The 20,367-nt window shown below is 41.8% G+C and overlaps 1 protein-coding gene across 3 annotated transcripts in view; it reads left to right on the top strand.

Moving 5' to 3' along the window:
• The window catches only part of Cfap221 (cilia and flagella associated protein 221), a 121,585-nt gene that overhangs the window by 44,096 nt on the left and 57,122 nt on the right, over positions 1-20,367 (top strand). For all 3 annotated transcript variants that reach the window (XM_005397660.1, XM_013521060.1, XM_005397661.2), the window contains exons 8-19: positions 1,144-1,303; positions 3,990-4,110; positions 4,192-4,303; positions 4,503-4,611; positions 6,298-6,385; positions 9,293-9,382; positions 10,692-10,790; positions 14,308-14,413; positions 16,633-16,766; positions 18,648-18,728; positions 19,264-19,371; positions 19,461-19,595. In XM_005397660.1, the coding sequence (XP_005397717.1) occupies positions 1,144-1,303; positions 3,990-4,110; positions 4,192-4,303; positions 4,503-4,611; positions 6,298-6,385; positions 9,293-9,382; positions 10,692-10,790; positions 14,308-14,413; positions 16,633-16,766; positions 18,648-18,728; positions 19,264-19,371; positions 19,461-19,595 (1,343 nt within the window). The remainder of the gene's footprint in view (positions 1-1,143; positions 1,304-3,989; positions 4,111-4,191; positions 4,304-4,502; positions 4,612-6,297; positions 6,386-9,292; positions 9,383-10,691; positions 10,791-14,307; positions 14,414-16,632; positions 16,767-18,647; positions 18,729-19,263; positions 19,372-19,460; positions 19,596-20,367) is intronic.

Here is a 20,367-nt window from a genome sequence, read left to right as displayed (position 1 = left end):
GGCAGAAGGTGTCATCTAGGAAACAAACCAAAGGGCACTCAGTGAAAGTTGGAGAGAATATTAGCCCTCACTGCACCTCATAAATCAATCCTTCTTCCTTTTGTTGAGGACTTACAATATTCTAAGTTGAGGACTTACAATATTCTAAGGCCCCCTGGCACTGAGGTAGGAGATTAGGGCATGGCAGGATGGCTGGAAAACAAGACATTACCTGAGCCAGATGGGAAGCCGAACAGGATGTGACCTGTCAATCACATCTGGGATTTATGAGCAGAGCAACCTCCAAGAGACCAGATCTGAGAGGTTATAAGAGACAGTGCCCACTGACTTTACCAGCACTGTAGTCTTCCTTTTCTGCTGTCTTCCTATTTCTGCAGTGGGCTGTACTGCAAGCAGGACATATCACTTTTCTTCACCCTTTACGTTTCCTCTTTTACTTTAAAATAAAAGTTGTGTTTACCTGTTCACTGGTTGCCCTGGCCGAATCTTTTAGTGGAACAAAAAAAGCCTATAACCACCAGATACTGCACCATCTGACAATAGCACCAGAGATATAAAGGAAGAATAAAGATACAGTGTGGTATTTAATTTTGAAAGGAACAACTCCTCTTTAAGATTTGAAAGGAGAAAGCTGTAGGTGTAGCTCAATGGTAGAGCACTTACCTAGCCTGCCGAGACCCTGGGTTCCATCCCTAGCGTCTCACACACACACACACACACACACAGAGTTTTCAAAGGCAAGAATCAAATAAAAACATAGAACACTGAATTATTTAGACATGAACATTTATGTGTGCTCCTAGCTTTTCTCTGTTGCTCATAGCATTAACATTGATTTCTGGTAATTTGCTTAAAGATTAGAGTTCTGGGAATTATGTTTGAATCACTAATGTAGATTGATGTGTATATATTTATATAACTAACACAATTAAATAATTATTATAAAGGATTAATGTAGTGATTGATAAATGAGCTCCATGTAAACATACAGAAGTTGATTCATAAGCATTTAATGAAAAGACTACATAAAGATCGTAGAAATCCTCATGCTTATCCTGGAAAGAATGTATTTGCCCATGTCTCTGCCTCTTTGCACTTGGCAAGAAGACAGAGCATTTCATTTTCTCATGTTTTTCTCCTCAGGAATAATTCCAGCTAATGGGAAGATGGATGTGACTATAAAGTTCACACCCTTTCAGTATGGCACTGCACAAATAAAAATGCAGTTATGGATTTCACAGTTCAACTCTCAGCCACTTGAATGTGTCTTCACCGGAACATGCTATCCTAACCTGGCCTTACCGTATGGCTTCTTTGGAATTTTTGTTTATTCTTAAGTTTTTTCAAGAATTCACATCTTCTGTAGCTCTTTCTTGTAACAAAATGACATCCAAAGCTTGTCCTAAATGATTAGCCAATGCAAAGTCTGCTTTAAAGTATAACACTGGTGCATCGAATGCCCTATGCTGGTAGGAGAATTGCTTTTGCCAAGAGGGGGAGAAATGACTGAGGAAAGGGATTTGGCAGCTGGGGATGTTGCTGGTAGAGCACTGGCCTAGCATGCACAAGGCACTGGATTTCACTAAGTGGGGAGCAATTTTAAATTTTTGAGGCAAACTTTCTTCCACTGATTACCGCTGGTGTGCTGTTTGAGTTTTTAACCATATGCATATGGTACTGCCAATTAAATCAGACAAGGCCAGAATCACTCACCTATTTTTAAAGTTCCCATATGATGTTGCAATTAACTGAGTGCCTGCTTTGTGCAGCATCTGTTGCAAAGTCCTGTGGGGAAAGGCCCACTCCCTGAAGATGACAAAGTAAGTCAGCTACAGCAAGTGATGTCACTCAAGGCAGAGAGAGAAACATGCCACACAGGGGCTGTTTTTGAAAGAGCGGAGATGGGTAATGGGTAATGCGTTTTACCTCATAACAAACCCTGAACTTTTGTTTCCGTTTGAGTATGAGCTCGCACTTTTACATCCCAGTCATTCTGGCTAATGTTATATGTCTTTTCCAATATGCATGATTTCGGTGAAATAAATATAAAGCAAAAGTAGCAACAATATAAATACTAATCTAGGAAGATACTGACAATTATTTTCCAAAGATAAATATTTTGACTTTTTTCCTTCTTCCCTTCACACATGAATGCATATCACATATTAACATCATTAAGCACATTAAAAGTGGAGAAACAACCTTAGCCTTTAAATGAACAAAAGCCATGGCTTATAATACATTTTTACCAAGATTTTCTTCCTAAAACTTCAAAATAGCCTCAGTCAATTAGCGGATATTAGTGTGGGCTATTAAACTCAAATCTATCAAGTAACCATTGTAGAAGTAAAATCACTTAGGCAGTAAATCGATAGAATTAATATAAACAAAGAACAGTGTTAATTTTTCTAATGTCAGATCACTAGGCAAACAGGACGCCACTTGCTGTCTTGTGTTAAGTGTTGTCACATTCAAGTGAATTTTTCAAAGACATCACTCATTTGAGGTTGTATTTTTCTCTCCCCCCATAGATGTTATTTTTTATTTTACTTTTATTTATGGATGCTGAGGACAGAAGCCAGAGCCTCATGAATGCTAAACGCTCACCCTACCACTGAACCACATGCCCATCCCAGATGTGTTCGTAAACACATGAGAGCACCATATGGTAGAAAACTCTCCCAAATGTAGGCATACACTATTTCTAAGCTAGGATGTTTTGGTTTCCTAGCTAGGGTTTAATATTTTGATGTTTCAAGGAGTGTATCTCAACACTTGCATGTCTCCCCAAACTCCAAATAAAACTATAACATACAAAATTCACCATGAAGGGAAAGTAATTATGCTGGCTGACATTTTCATGCACTGCCTTCTTTGTTTCAGTATAGGATGGGTACTAGACTTACACAAGTCCTAAATTTGGCACTGCCAAATTCCATGTGTAATCTTTGGTTTCTATGTTCTTAGATATTTTTATTTCCTTCCTCAACACTAGCAACTGAAGATGTTTAGGGAGATGTTTTCTGATCTCGTCTGAAAGGCTTTGTTGTTCCCTAATATTTACAGCAGGGGTGCTACCAAAGCACTGCTGAAAAGTGGATGCTGAACCACATCTCGCTCCCTAGCTATGTCCTCATCCCTGCACCCTGTAGCACATCAGTCAATGCGTGTCTCATCAAGGTGCACAGCTTCCCGTGCCATGCATGCCCTTGAAGAGCAGGCTGTTAGATATGTGAGATAGTTAGAACATGTTCTAGCTGTTCTAACTGTTCTACGTGAGATAGTTAGAACATGTTCCATGTAATGTAACCAGGCCTGTTCAGTGGGTAGCTAGCCAGTGCACACTGACTGTCCAAATGAATGCGTGTTAGTATTATGTGCTCTTCTTACTTCTGTAATGTTACAAGGGTTCATCCTGGAAAACAAGCACATATGCATTCTTATTTAAAGAATGCTTCATGGATAGTTCTCCTCAATACAAAATAGTTCTACATCTCTTATAGGTTATTAGCTGCTACCTGTGTCTCTAGGCAGTTTTCATTCATAGAAAAGATTCCTTATTGGCTTAAATCTCTATTTTGAAAGATCAGGCTACTAAAATGAGCACAATCAATCTTTTATAAGAAAAATCAATCAAAGTAAGATTTTTATTCAATATAGCTGTTGAAAACCAATAATCTAGAAATGAATTATGCTAGACCAGGAGAGCCTTTTTTCAGCATGTCATGCTTTCTATTCATGTTTTCCATTCTTAAAGAATGCAATGAAAACAACCATCAGGGGGTTATTTTGATGTACATGAATGAATACACACTAATATATTGACATTGCATCTATTTTAATATACCACTATTTTGGCATACAGATTTATTTTCAGTTTAGATATAATAACAGACTGCAAGTTGTAGTATCATCAGAAAGAACATACAAATAGGAACTTTGAGTTACTGTCTCTTGTATACTAATTTAGTATCTGTTTTAAACTATAGATTAGAAGAATTTCAAAGATTAAATACTCTTTCTAAGAAAGTAAATGTTCCTCCAGAAAAAGCAATGAGACATATACATTTTCACCAACTACCAGCAAAGAGAGAACCTCCAAAGATGAAGGTAAAGTGGGCAGTCCTCAGTGTGACGGGGGGCACAGTGCAGTGCCAGAGAACTGATTCTCCTACTGCTTTGGTTTCTCAGGAAATTGAGTACCAGAATCTGAGATTTCCAGTAGATTTATCAAATCCATTTGCTGTGGCAACTGTTTTAAACCAAGTACCAGGAAAATTGAGGATTAAGGAATTAAGAGAAGGTAACCAGTTGACCCACCATGAATCAGTCCCTGGGTAGAACATGAAAGAATTGTTCCCTTTCACCTTTATTATTTATGAGCAGTACTTGTGAAAACTCAGTGAGATTGCTGTTATGTCTCATCACCAGAAATGTGTTTTTGTCTCCGCAACTGGTTCTGCTTTGATTACGGCGGTAATCATTGTTTGCTCTGCCTTTAGTTTTGGACCAACGCACTGAGACATTAAAAACAAGACAGATGAAGGAGGCGCTCTTTGAACAGAAAGTCAGACAAGACACTTATGAAGAGATGGAAAATCACCTTAAATGGTAAATATTGAGCAACTACTTGTATGGAGTAGCAGTACGATTGTTTTTAAAGGATTATCTTTTATATATGAAAAGTAATGAATTTTTACACCCTTTGGCAAATTTGATCACTGTTTCCCTTCCACTGGTCTTTCTATTTCAGAACAAGTTTTTGAATTTATTAGGAATACATTAACGTGACCAAGCCGTGTTGCTCCCTAAGTGTGACGTGACAGTGGAGGACTGGAGTGAATTTGAGAGAGGCTGGGACCCTGATCCCCGCCAACCACCATAGCCAGAAGTACCCCTAACACACACTCAAGGGCAGAGCTATGGTGCTCAGCCCTCCACATTTCACCTCATCACTTCTCACCCCCGTCATGAGCCCCTGTGTTGTATGCCCCAGGGGGACTTTATGGGGAACCCAGCTGTTGGGAATAGGGAATCTGGTGGTTAAGACTCGGATACAACAATTCTTATGCTTCTGTGATCAAAGTGGAATATTTTCCATACTTTTAAAAAATTGGTAATACAGCCCATTAATTGTCACTGTCCACTCCTTAATCCCTAGCAATCACTCATTCTTTGCTGTCTATGGAGTGCCTGTCCTGGATGTTTCCTACACCTGGAATCATATAATCTGTGGTTCTGTGGCTGGTTTCTGTCACTTAACAAAGTTTCAATGTCCATCCACATCATAGCATGTATTAGTACTTCATTTCTATTCATGGTTGAATAATGTTCCTTTGTATGGGTATTTCACACTTCATTTTATTCATGTGTCAGTTAATGGACATTTCAGTGGTTTCCAGTTTTGTGAGTAAAGCTGCTATGAACAGTTATATTCAAGTTTTTGTGTGAACGTATTTCAGTTCTCTTGGATTAGAATGTCTGTCCATGGTCATTTTTTGAGGAGCCACCACAGTGTTTCCCATGGTTACTGCCCCATTTTACATTCTTACCAGCAACATATGAGGATTCTAGTTTCTCAACAATACCTGTTGTCTTGGTTACTTTTCCCTCATTGCTGGGACAAAGTACTTGACAGCCAAAATTAAGGAAGGAAAGGTTTATTTCACTTACAGTTTGTAGAGTTTTCAGTCCATACTTGGCAGGTTACAAAGCAGAGTGGCACATGGCAGAGGGCTACAGCTCATGGTGGCAGAACACAGTGAAAAAACAAAAAGAAAAAAGCCAGGAATCGCCGCAAGCAGCCTCTTCCTCTCCCCTTACATATGCAAACTATCCACCTCAGGGTGGGTGTAGCTCTCACACCCATAATCAATCAAGCTCTAAAAACCTGCCCCATGACCACCTGAGGCTTTGGGGGGACACCCAGACACAAACCATAACACCTGTTGTTTTCCATTCTTTTAAAAGTGCCATTATTATTGCAGCCATCCCAGTGGATGTGTGGTGGTTTATCCTGTGGCTCTGATTTGCATTCCCTTCATGACTAATGATGTTGCGCATCCAGATTTTTATTCATAAATATTTTGGCATGTGTTGTAGAAGGTGAGCTTCACTTTCTGGGGTCTATTATTCATCTTAATGATGTTGCTAGGGGCCTCTACAACTCTCTCCCTGAAGTTGCTTCCTCCAGAGCCTTAACATCCTGTTTTTGTTGCAGAATATAGCAAATACACTCTGTCCTATAGCTGATTATGTTTTCTGATGGGTTCTGGAAGTTGGCTTTGTTCTCCCCAGGCAGGTGCACCTTGGGAAGGATCATATGTCTTTTAAATTGAGAAAGGAGCTTACTGAGGAGCAGCAAAGGATATACACCAACTATAAGGTCAGAACGATTGCTAATTGGATATTTCCTTTTGTGTGCAAGATGCCAATCAGGAGAAAGAAAATGTATAGTAACACTGGGAGGGGAGGAGGCTGGTGATGAGAAAATTGTTAACTATAAACCCAGGGTATTACAGGAGATCTATGCTGTGCATTGTGAGGGATTCAGAAGCCAGAGAAAAGAGGGAACTCAGGGCACAATTTTGAAAATTAGTAGGAGGACAAAGTCAGTCATATGGAGAGATTGACTCAAATTTGGGCCGTAACTCTGGTTGTGAGGTATACCTGTCCCATGTTCTGCAGAGCACAGAGACCGTAAGGCCCAGAGATGTGCCTGGGAACCACATCAGAGCCAGTCCCAAGTCAAAGATATTCAAAGGGGCTTAGCAGAGAAGGGCAGCTTGGCTGAGGGGAGTAGGGCCACACCAGGGACACCAGGGCTGCGTCTGTGAGCTCAGGGACAGAAGATGTTGGACTGCACAATACCTGTGGCCTTACCATGCACCGTGGTGTGGAAATGGTTAGGATAGCAGGGCAGGTGCAGAGAAGACGAGGGACTTGTCCATCGGGGCAGAAGCACAGGGCATATGTGAATGAGAATAGATAGGCCTCAGTCAAGACACCACATATGAGGGGTTTGGACTTAATGGTTGGACTCATAGAATAATCCAGACTGTAATAGCCTGCTCAGGCTGCAGTGAGAATGTTCCACAAACTGGGCGCTTAGACAACAGAAGGCCACTTTAGGGTTCGGGAGTCAGTAGGCGGGTTTCTTCTGAGTCCTCTCTGTTGGCTCACAGATGGTCATCTTCTCCACGTGTCTGTGTCTTAAGCTCTCCTTGCACGGACACCAGTCACACGACCTCATTTTAACCTGACCACCTCTTTAAAGACCCTACCTCCAAATACAGTCACATGCCAAGGTCCAGGGGGTTAGAGTATCAATATATGAGTTGTGGAGACACAATTCACCCCCTAACTGACCTTGAAGCTTAGCAGTGTGAGTCTGAGAGACTCAGTCAATATCATGACAAGGTGGGATTGGGGAACACATGTGTCTTGTTGGATATCTCATTTTTCTTCTTCCACTTGGAGCCCAAACCAGCTGTTTGGATAAATTCATCATATTTTTGTTTATTTTTCATAAGACAAACAGAAGAATACAAAATTATTACATTGATAGATCTTCACATTTAGGAAAGACAAGGATTGTTTTTTTTTTTTTTTGGTTTTTCTCCGGTACCGGGAACTGAACTCACGACTTTGCGCTTGCCAGGCAGGCGCTTTGCCGCTGAGCTAAATCCCCAGCCCCAAGGATTGTTATTTAAATGTAGCTCTATTTGGTTAGATTCTTTGCAGGCTATTTTAAAAACAAAATATCAAGTATTTTCTGTCAACCCCACAATGGAATGCTATTTTTAAACTCTAATGAAAAGAAGATGATACAGACATGCCACAGCCAGGTCACTGTGCGCACTAAGGCTATGATGGCCAGTGTGTACAGGAAAGGAGTGGTGAGGTCCTTAGCATCACTTATTGGGACAAGCAGAAGGATGAGCAGGCCGTCCAGGCATCCTGGAGCCTGGGAGACTAAGTGTGCTGGGTGCTTATGCTGTGTGTTCAAGGAATTTTGTCCAGCAGAAGGGCCCTGGCAGGTGACCTGGTGACAGGAACATGTGGAAGCTGAAGTATATTGCAGAAAACTGAGAAAAAGCGGTCTTGGATGAGGAGTTAGTATAGCAGCTGGGTGGCACAGACCCTGAAGGGTGGTGGATGAGCTTATACTCGGGGGAGACAGTGGATAATGTTAATTATAAATAAGTAGAGTCTCTATGGAGATACGATAAATATTCCTTTTCTTTATTCTGGCCAACAGTCTTTTGGCAATCCTTCCTTTAAATTGCCTATTTTATTGTATTTTTGGTGGTGGTTGTGAGGAGTCTGGATCTTTTTCCCATGAAATCTGAACTGTGAACTTGAGTTCTCAAACTCAATATGAATGTGACCTAGACAGCTTACCCCCCGCCCCCCCCCCCCCGCCGCTGGACAATAATTCTTATTTCTGAATAGGATGTTAATGTGATCAGAATCAATTTCTTCTAATTAAGTCTTTAAAAATGTCTGTGAACAGGATACTCAGGAGCCATGCTAGTTTTCAAAGTTACTCAACAAATTAAGAACAGAACCCACAGATAGTCAAAATCTAATATGATCTGCAGCATGCCCGGTCCCTTTTCTCATTGGGCTGTATACTTAGAGCTTGGTACAGATCTTCTAACTCATCCCTGGAGTCACCTGTGGCTCCCGGGAGAAGGAAGAGAGCTCAGGGACCATCGGCCCACCAGACCTTGGGGTATGGGAGAAGCTACTTGGGGATTCACTTCAGGGAAGGCTGTGGTCACTCTCTAGACTAGAAAGATCCACTGACCTCTACTACCAAGGAAAGAGGAGGAATCACCACATGCCTTTGTTAAAACCTGACATTTGGAGAACTCTGAGGGGCTTATAAATTCACTGGGACATTACAGTTCTTCTCAATGAAATCTATAATGCACATACTCCCATAGTTATGTAACTTCATGAAATCTTTCCTGTGAAGTGATTTCCAGAGATACTACCCTCTGGAGATATATAGCTTTCTGGATACACACACACACACACACACACACACACACACACACACATTTTTTTAAAGGGCTGAATCCTTGCTTCTTTAAAAACTCCCTATATCTTAACAGGGAATGTGATTATTAACAGTAAATGACCTCCTTGTGTCTTTACCACTCTTATCTAGGGCTCCATGAGTAGGTTTGACCAGTTGCTCAATGGGTTCCTACCAGTTTTAAAGTGAAATAAAGTTGTTTGCTGTTGTTTTCAACTTTACTATTTTTGATGATTAAAAACCCAGCGAGATAGAGGAGATCCTGTTTCGGAAGAGGAATTTCAGCGACTCAAGACAGAAGTTAACCATAAACGGGTTGTTCGCAGTCTAGAAGAGGTGAGTGACTTTGCTTTGTTTGGAATCTAATTATTGACTGTTCTTTAAATGCTTATTTTTGAACATGTTAAGCAATGTTATAGGTCTTCCTTTACCAAGAGATGTCTCATCATGCTTCTGACTTCTGGGAGGTTTTCTTTACTATGCGTTCTCTTCTCCAGTGATGCATCACAACTTATAATTAATCCTCCCCTTGAAACTGGCAGCATCAGTGGGCTCCTCCTCTCTGCACCTCTGCTTCCGCTTTCTTGCTCTCCTTTCTTGCTTCCCTTTCCTTCCATGCCTGCCTGCAGGTCCCCAATGTGGGCCCCTCACCTCTGCCCACCCTCTCACATCCCTTGGAAAGAACACAAGATCCCAAGACAGAAGCCACAGCTCAGCTCCAGCTCTGTGACAGATGCGAGACTCAGGACAAGCCTCTTAGCCATGTCCTCAAGTGTAAAATTTCAATAGCAGCCCTTTTCACAGATGTTCTGTCACGTGACTGTTGTGGCCAAAACTCCAACTTTTAACTATAACAATGAAGATAGTTCTTCCTAACCTCCCCCATCTCTGTCACTCTTACTTTGGGGTTTGCTGCACCTGAATTCTCACCTCTTTCTTCTCCCTCTCATTGGATCTGACCACAAAGTCTTATGTGTAGCTCTCCAACAATGCCATCACCAAGTCCTACCTTCACGTCCCACCTTTGCCTACCGCAGAGAGTCTGTATTCACATTTCTGCTCCTCCTCCCACTCCCTACAGCCCACCACAGAGGCCGGTGTGTGAATGACTCAGTGCTTGTAACTTCCATCATGCTGTTTCCCTGCCCAAGAACCTGCAGATCCGGAGGCTGTAATGGGCTCACTCTGCCTGGCACCATCCATACTCAGGTGTCCCCTGGCCCAGCCACACTGGGACCCCCACATGTCGGCAGTGCTGGCACTGGGCGCACAGGGCCAAGGGGAGCAGCCTCCTTCCCAGCTGGGATCTCAGTCTACTTCCCTCACCTCCAGAGGCAGTGCTGACCCCTACCCATTAACTGATCTCCATGTGACTTTATTCTTCCTGGGGTCACACAGGTTTGCCTGAGCTGCCCTAACTGGACTGTAAGTTTCTTAAAACTGGAATCTTCTGCTCTTGGTCTGCAGCTTCAGAAACATTCCTCATAATACTATGTACACTAAAAGCGCTTAGTAAATGCTCACTAAATGGCAGAATAGATTAATAATAACTTGGTTTGGGATCAAACTGTAAAATGTCTGTATTAAATGCTTATGCCAGGAGCTAAATTTAACTTTAAAATGTGTCTATGTTTTGTATCTGCAGAATATCATAGACTTGAAGCCTAATTTTGATCCACTTGTTAATAATAATTGGATCAACAGGTTCAGGACACAAAGACGATTTCAACAAGCAGCATGCAGGGTAAGTGCCTTGGAAGTGAGTTCCGGTGGAATTTTTTAGTCATTCAGCACAAGGAAATTAAATGCTGAAGTTTTTTTAAAAATAACATGTTGAGCCAGGGATATAGCTCAGTGGTACAGAGCCTGCCTGGCAAGTGCAAGGTCCTGAGTTTGATTCCCAGTACCAAATAAATAAATAAATAAACAAACATATTTATGAAGACACAATTTACCTCCCATAAAAATCACCTTTGTAAAGTACCCAACTGAGTAGGTTTTAGTATGTTCCCAGAGTCTGGCAGCCATCATCACTGTAGCATTAAGACATTTGTATCACCTCCAAAAGGAACTCAGGACCCCACTACCAGTTACTCCTCATTCCCTCTTTCCCCAGCCCTTGGCAACCACAAATCTGCTTTCCACCCTTATGGATTTGCCTTTAGGAACATTTCATATAAATAGAATCACAAAAATGCACATCTTTTATAACTGGCTTCTTTCACTTAACATGTTTTCAAGTTCATTAGTGTTGCAGAATATATCAATACATCATTCCTTTCTATGGTTATATAATATTCCATTCTTTGCATAGATTACATTTTCTTTATCTGTTCACCCATTGATGGAGATCCCAGTTATTTTCAGCTTCATTCTGTGATGAGAAATGCTGCTGTGAACATTCGTATACAAGTTAATGGTAGCACGCTTTTAATTTTTTTGGGTACACATATGTAGGGGTGAAACCGCCACAGTGTATGATAACTCTGAAATGTGGGATTTGGGTCAGTTGTTTGCAGAGAGAACAGCTGAGAATTCCAGTGGGATCTTGCCCCTGATGTAAGATTTACAGCTTCCCCTTCAAAGAGATTGTGTCTCTCCCATGGCTTCACCCTCACTTGAGTCTCACATTGACCACATCTCTGAGGCTTCCCACAGTCAGGACAAAGTGAAGACTTCTGACTCTCTAGTACCAGTGAAGGGGGAAGAGGGCCTTCTGTCTAGCTGTAGCCACACCTTCCAGCTGCCTACCATCCTTCATCTTGTCCCTGCTGCCCTCACCTTCTTCCAGACACACCATGCTTATTCCCCACTAGGAGCTTGTGTTTCCACTCCTTACCCTTCAGCTAAAATGCCCCTCTCTCTACTCTGTGCATCCGTTCTTGTCTTCTAGGCCAGCTCAAATCTGCCTTTCTGCCAAGAGACAATCTTTGCAAGCAGGCTTTCTTTGGTGCTGTTAGGTTCTAATGCTACTTGTCTATTTCTCATCCCTCAAATGTGACTTCCCTGGGGGGCAGGGCTGCACCTCAAGCAAGAGAAGGCAGTGGTTAAGATCCAATGTGTTAGTCATCTTTCTGTTGCTGTGACAAGATACCTGAGATAATCAACTAATAAGGAAAAAAGGTTAGTTTTGGCTTATAGTTTCAGAGGTTTCAGTCCATAGTCAGTTTGGTTTGTGGTTTTGGGCCTGTGGTGAGGAAGAACATCATGGCGAGGACTGTGTGGTGGAGCAAGCTGCTCACCTCATTGTGGCTGGGAAGCAAAGACAGAGAATGGAAGGAGTGGGGCTCCAGTATCCTCTTCAAGGACACGCCCCTGATAACCTCACTTCCTCCCATTAGACCTCACCTACTAGCAGTTTCACTACCTCCCAGTAGTCTCACAGGTTGGCAACCAAGCTGCCAGCATACGGGCCTTTAAGGCTGTTCCAGACTCAAACTATGACCTCTGGGCTTTGGGGACTGACTACCTGTTCTTAATTCTTTGTGCTCCTTATAAGCTTCTGATCTTGGACAAGTGACATAACCTCTGTGCCTTGGTTTCCCCATCTGAACTCTAAAGATAAAGCTTAAACCTGTCTTAGACCCATTATAGGGTCGCTGTGAAGATTAAATGGGTGAGGGTATATAAGGCACTCCAGTGGTGTGGGTTGCAAGTTGTCTTTCAGGCAGCTTTCTCAGGCTGCATATGCCAGTGTCACTATGTCAGTAAGCTTCCCGCCAACCTCCAAATGTGTGCAGATACTGTCACTGAGCTCCCTGTTCACAGTATCTCTGCAGAGTAGGAGTAGCCACAGGATGCTTGGGGAGGACAGAAAGTGGTTGAAAGAAGTAGCACAAAGCTGTGCTCTAAGGGGAAAGACACGGCTGTTGATCATGTGCTAATACCAAGAGCCTGTGCTGCTGGTGGAACCACTTTATTTTCTCAGAGAGCCCTCCAACCTGAAAAAAATGTTACCCAAAGTTCTGTGCATTGTTCTGAGTGATGCCCCAGTCTCTCTCACATGCCACGGCAGTCCGATCAGTTGTGTGTGCTAGTCTGTCCCCAGCCTAATAATTCCCTTCTATCTGTCCAGCTACAGCCACAGCCCAGCATCTCTCACCTGGATTACAGCCGTCGGTTCCCAAACAACAGCCCGAGGAGGATTTACAAAGTGTAGAAATGACTATACCTTTTCCCAGCTAAGACCTTTCAAAAGCTTACCGTCACAATTAGAATAAAATGCAGTTTTTAGCATGATGCCAAGGCCACATTGAACTCTTCTCTTCCCTTGAACATTTTTTTCTTTGTTCCTAGATCAGGATCTTCATACTGGTGGGTTCCTGCACTTAGAACTCTTTTTCTAAGATCTTTCCATCATCATCCTTCCCCTTGTCTCTCCAGGCTGCCATCAAGTGTCCTCAGACAGGCCTTCCATCCTCTTCCCTGCCTTCGTGGGCAGACCCTCCACCTCCAACTCCTCAGCCAGCTATGCCCTCATTGATTTTCATGTGGTATTTACCACATTTATTCATGTAAGGGTTCACTGTCACCCTTTTCTACCCACCACACACAGGCAGGATATTTCTTTGCACCTCACTGTCTCTCCTGTGACTTGCGCAGAGATGGGCACAAACTAGCCCCTTAATGTGCTAGATGAAAGAGTTCTTTTTTTTTGTTTGTTTTGGTTTTGGTTTTGCTTTTTCTCCGGTACCGGGAACCGAACTCATGACCTTGCACTTGCCAGGCAGGCACTTTTGCCGCTGAGCTAAATCCCCAGCCCCAAAAGAGTTCTATAGAGAAGAGAAAGGAGTGCTCATTGGGGAAGGGATGAGCTTTCCCAGCACAGCTCTGTGCACAGCAGTGCTCACCTGCACAGCAAAGCTCTGTATACAAATCACAGTGGTGTGAATCAGTGCAGTGCTTGGGCCCCAGCCGTATCTCTGTAGAATTACCTATGTAGTTTGTCGCCTAATCGAGAGACTAGCACAGTGGAAGCATTACTATTCAGATGTATGCAAAACCAAGAAGGTAGAACTACTCATTCTTTCCACTCTTGAAATAAGAGAACCCTGGGCTTGAATGTTGTGTAGGACAAGGATAGAAGATATGCTGAAGTCCCTATGACCATGGTCTTGGGCAGCACACCTCTTAAATTCTTGCATTCTTTCTTAGAGTGGTGGTCTCAGCTCTTAGTTGTGATTGGCAAAAATGAATGAGATTGAATACAAATGAGCATGTATCAATTAGTAATTTGAAATCATTATTCTTTCCAATTCCAGATCATGCTTCAGCGACGGTTACTCAAAACACTAACTGCTATCCGTAAAATAGACAAAGAGAGTATGCTACGCAAGTTCTATCAAGTAAAGCAATCGTTAGTGCAAGGTAAGGTATAGCAGAGGCCCTGAATCCCTTACAGCATGAGTTTTCTTTATAATGAAGTTTGCTATGGAGACATAAAATATTTGCATAAATCACGTGTTAGTTTCCTGTTACTGCTATAACAAACTGCCACAGATTTAGTGACCTAAAACAACACAGGTTTAGTTGTCACGGTTCTAGAGGTCAAAGGTCTAAAACCATGGTGTCAGAAGGCCGCTTCCTTCTAGAGGCCTCAGAGGATGTGTTTTCTCTCTCTGTCCAGTTTCTAAAAGCCTCCTGCATTCCTCAGGGCCCTTCCTCACCTCACTTTAGTGTCCCGTTTCTGTCATCCATCACCTTTTCTGATTTACCCTTGTGTTTCCCTCTTATATAAAACCTAGGATTTCATCAGGCTCACCTGGATAACTGAGGATAATCTGTCCAACTCAGCTTGCTTAACTTAGTCACTCACACCATCAAAGTCCCTTTCACCATACAAATAACAGATTTAGAAGTTCTGAGGAATAGGATATGGATATCTCTGGGTGCCCTGACCCTACCTGTCATATGACATGAATCAGATCTCCATGCCAGATTTGGCCACAACACTTGCCCAGCTAACAATACACAAGGTCAACAGACACCCAGACCAAGTTGTACACTTGGTAAAATTTGGCCATGGTTTAACTTCTTGTTTGGGGCCCTTATGCCTCTTGCCGTCAGAGATACTAGGCAAGTCGTGATTTATATTTCGGATATACTGATAGAATCTGGTGATTTCTCCATCTGTACCTGGTACACAAAGTTTTAAATCCCTTACTATTTTTGCTGTTTGAAATTTCAATCCTCTAAACCCCAGGTTGGCTGGGACTGTTGGAGGCCCACTCCCAGGGGGAGCCCAAGAGCCATGTCACCATTTTCTTCCAGCCTTTGTATTTCCAATCCAGGGCTCATATGCAAAGCCACAGCAGGCCCTGCTTCTCCTGGGACCTTCCTCCCTCCATGGCCTGAGCCCTGAGATGCTCAGATTCCCCTGTCCTCCCTGAGCAGCATCCCTTCCTCTACCAATGTCCAGCTGTGTCTTTTGTTTCCCAAAACATTTCTTAGCATTTTATTTATTCCTTATGTTATGGCAGAAATTCCCCTGGCACAAATTGGGTTCTGTTCCACAGCAGAATCAAGTCTACTGAGAACAAAACTAGAGTTTAATTTGAGGTTAGCCACCCTCACTTCCCTTGCCAATCTGGAAGCGGGCAATGGCCAACTTTGTTTTACCTTATATACATTTTGGTTTCCATTGGTGACAGATTGGGATGTTACATTCGCTGACCCCGGTGGTCATATGGTGTTTCTCTTAGCCTTCTCTGTTGGACCCCAGGTCAGTTGCAGGTCACATGTCTAACCATGATAGATGTTTCCCCCGTTATATTCCATTTGTCTCCTTTTTTACAACCTATGCATTCCTTTAAGGTTACAATGCTTACCTAGGGCCAGGAGATGGAACTGCCCAGGCAGGGTCACAGAGGGTTACCTAGGCCTAGGCACCCCCTTATCTTGGGGAGACATTCCTGGGCAGTGTTGATCTGGGGAATTAGCTCTTACACTGTCCCAGGAGGCTTCCCAAGGCACCATGTAGGCTTTTACCAAAACTATTTTATCTAAAATAATATGCTAAGATTCATTGCCCCCTACACTTATTTCCTCCTATATTATTTTTATTCCTGGCTTTGAAGTTTTTTTACTGAAAAAAGTTAAATTTACCCACAAATTATGTGTGGATATCTATAAAAATTTTTGTAATTTAATATTTTTATTTGCTGAATTCATAAGAGCTGTTTTAATTAAAACTAAAATTTTGGGTGGATTTGAAAGTAGAATAATGGTTACTAGGGGTTTGGTGATGGAAAAAAATGGTTGGACCAAATCTGTGCATATATGCACATATAAAAACACCATACTGAGCTCCATTAATATATATAATACTTGTTAAAAATTTTCTTTGAAGAATTATAGTTTTTGGAAGCAAAATGAAATAGTCTCTTAAAAACTAGATAGTGAGTTGAGGTAAAGAACACAGGTCTGTGAGAACTAAAAATGGAAATATATGTATGTGTATGTGTATGTGTATATGTAGATAAACAGGAATATTCTTTTTGAAATGGTGTGGGGTAAATGTACAACTAAAACATAGTAGTTTCACATTAAGAGTCTCCTGAAAGAACTATTGTGTTCTTCACCCATAGACAAGCATCCCTGCAAGTACTTTCAGTCAGGAGCCCGTCAGGAGGATTGCTCTTGCCAGTTCTCAGTGTCACCCAAGGAAGTGCTGCCCTTCACCTTCCCATCCTACAACCCTCCCCAGGACTCCAACGAGCTGGTGGGTGCCATGCTGCTGTGGGCGGGACCGGCACTATCCCAGGGCTGTTGGGCAGGCTGCTGGGGAAGCCCTACCTCAGTCACTTCCCCTCCACCAGAGGCTTCAAGGCCAGTGGCGGGTAATTGTGACCTGTGAGAAACCAGGGATCATCTACCGGCCAACACCTAGGGAACCTGGTACACCTGTGCAAAGCTTCCTGCCAAATTGGCCTAGGTCCTTCTCAGTCTGTAACAGGGCCTGAGAGCAAACAGGCAGAGAAGAAGCAAGTAGGCCCCCATACTCCAGAGGCAGAATCCACTCCACTGAGCCTTCTACTGCCTCCCAGAAGGGAGGCCAAGAAAGGGTCTGGGTCAACCGAGTAAGGAAGGGATGTGGTGCCAGAATCTGATAGGCTAACCCATCCATCTTGGTCGATCAGAGTCAGTCTTCTCTCTCTCTCTCTCTCTCTCTCTCTCTCTCTCTCTCTCTCTCTCTCTTTCTGAAACTTATGGACACAATTATTCATTATAACAAAAATGATAGTTAATAGTTAATAATAGTTAACCCTTACATTGCATATAAGGTCTTAAGTATTTCAGATTTATCTACCACCCATTTAATTTTTAGCAAGCCTATATGATAGGTTTATCATTTTAGATATGGAAAAACTGAGTCACAAAGTCACATAACCAATCATAAAATATTGCTCGTTTGCAAAGTTAGTACTAAAAAGTGTGCTTAAATCATTATTATGAATTCATATGCAAAATAACCTTCTGATTTCAAAGAATAAACTTGCCATTCATATCTCAAAATATTTATGAAAGATTGTTGGTTTATCTACTCAAGAAACACAGGACTAAATTTAGAAGTTCCATATGTTTTCTGCTTTGGGTAATTAAAGGACTTAAAAGATTAAAATTTTTGGTTCCTAGGAAATAATAAATCTGATCTTCATGCAATAATAAGTATCTGACACCAAATAATTGTGGTGAAATGAGATCATCACTGTGCCACAGAGCCCACCTCATTATTTGTGAATAGGTGAAAACTAATGCAGTTTCTTTTGGTTTTTAGATAGTGCTATTAAGGCTTCTTTGCTGTTCTGGGTTGATGAGAAATAGCATGCTGTGCATTTCTATTAAAATACTCAGCTGTATAATTTATTTCATAAGTACGGTATTTCATCCATTCCAAGATGCACTTTATTTTACATTCAGCATCTTTGAAATTGGGAAATTTCCTTACAAATAATGGCTATTAATATAGGATACTATTAATTGAATAGTGATGTCCCAGACTCAGTGAAGTATGATATTTATCAAGTGCCCATCATGTGCCAGGCCCTGTCCCAGGTTCTCTGAGTGTCAGAGGCAGATGAGCATGCAAGAAGGGCTGTAGGGACAGCACCATGCAAGGCCAACACAGGGAACAGAACTGAACAAAGATACAGCACTGCAGTCTGTCTTGGCAAAGGCTTCAGCTGAGCCTGAGAGGAGCTCTGAGAGGACCTGGCCTCAGTACTTTGGCTTCACACTGTTGCTGGAAGCAGCTGGTGGGGAAGGGCATGTGGCCTTAGTGAGGTGTCTCCTGGAAAGGTCTGACTCCCGGCAGTTGTTTCCATCATAGAACTACAAACAGCTGGAGAGATGAGTCCTTCAAACCTGAGAGGAGTTCTGGGTAACACACTGCAACCTGTGATAGTACATGGTAAAAAGATTCACAGACACTCATGGGCACCACTAGGGTGACTTTGTGTCTCACAGATTCAGCAGCAACTATGGTTATGAGAAGGGCTGCTCTGAGATTGGAACTGTTCACCTAATGTTTCAAAATGCAACAGAAGTATAGTTATTTTTGCTCAGTTGATTGTTCATTTTTTTTCTAATTTTCACATTTTAGGCTCCTGATGGTCTTGGACTGGTCCCAATTAAGCCTTTGGATGTACAGATCAAGCAGAGTTATTCCTTCTTCAATTTGAAGGTCAGACTTGTCACATAGCATTAATTATTTGGGTATCTTATGAATTGAGTTTGAATTGCATTAACACCTATTATGGATTATAATGAGTGGCATATGGTATATTTCTGTTGTTGTTACATGGCATGTTGGAAGTACCCCAGATTCTTTTTCTATAATGTGGCTATAGAAACCAGGGTCCTCTTGGGCATACTAAATAGTATGCATACATGAAGTACCTTGACTCCATCTATTGGGAAATTCAAGACAAACTGAAGTGACCACAAAGTAGTCAGCCTTTCTTGAGGTACACAATCATTTCCATTCTTGAATAAATAAAGTTGTGCAGAATTAAAAAGCAGTTATGAACACTGATGTGTGCTGAGTCCCAGAACAGAGCTCAGAACTGGCTGTACTGTCTGTCCAGTGCATCCAGACCAAAAATCCAAACTAACAGTTGCCACACTCCTATGGCTATAGCTGTGGTTGAGAAGTAGACCTGACCAAATGGTAATGGATTTTTCCAGACATTCAGTCAGTTGTTTTCATTTACCTCTAGGTTCCGCAGCTGTACAAAATTAAGGGTTACCAGCCATTCTCTGTCCATGCGTCTTCAACCAGTTATAAATCTCAAAAGCTCGCACGGACCCTGAAGCAAGGAGCTGAGGTGATACATCCCTACCTTCAAGAACAGCTCTCACCTTTCCCCTCCTGTCCTGGCATCAAGATTTACAGACTGTTCTTGGTGCTTAACAGGATGAAGTCACCACCTTCATAGCACTGCCAAAACAGAACCCAACATCTCAACTCTCTGGCAAGTCCTCAATATTGAGTATGAAACCACCTGAGAGCTTGGCCATGTCCCCACACTATGACCCACTTTATGTCTTTGTAAGTAACAATTGGCAGAAGGTTTGTATTCATTGTTCCTTTAGCTCCGTAGTTATCCTATAACAGCGATGGCAAATCTTTTAGCACTTTCAGTAATAACAAATAGCCTGCCGCAGCATGTGTGCCATAGGTTTGCCACCACTACACGAAACCAAAACATTAACTGGAAATTTTTCTTTTTGTATTATCAAGTGTTAAACTATTCATCATCTTCAAAATTGCTTGGTGTTATTTAATTGTCTGGAAAATACTAGTGTTTCTGTCCCATAACAATTCCAGCATTTATTTTTATCAAAATATGATCTTTTCTACTTGTATATGACATGTACATATAGGCTGAGGAAGAAATCAAGAGAAATTACAAAGTACATTTAACTGAATGAAAATGAGAAAAAACAAAAATTTGGTGGAAAATTGATTGCACTATATGCCTATGTTAGAAAAAATCTCAAATTAATATCCTATGTTGACCCTTTAAGAAATTAGAACAACCATTAGCCAGAGCAATTAGACAAGAGAGAGAAATAAAAGGAATAAGGATAGGAAAGGAAGAAGTAAAACTATCACTATTTGCAGATGACATGATACTTTACATGGAAGACCCCAAAAACTCCACAAGAAGACTCCTTGAATTCATCAACAAATTCAGCAGTGTAGCTGGATACAAAGTCAACACCTAAAAATCAATAGCATGCAAGAAGGGCTATTCTATACACAAATAACAAACAGACTGAGAGAGAAATTAAGGAAACCATACCTTTCACAATAACAT

The sequence above is a fragment of the Chinchilla lanigera genome, unplaced genomic scaffold (genome assembly GCF_000276665.1).
Source record: "Chinchilla lanigera isolate Chin_1 unplaced genomic scaffold, ChiLan1.0 scaffold00058, whole genome shotgun sequence".
Classification (NCBI taxonomy): domain Eukaryota; kingdom Metazoa; phylum Chordata; class Mammalia; order Rodentia; family Chinchillidae; genus Chinchilla; species Chinchilla lanigera.
This window is presented reverse-complemented; position numbering and strand designations above follow the sequence as displayed.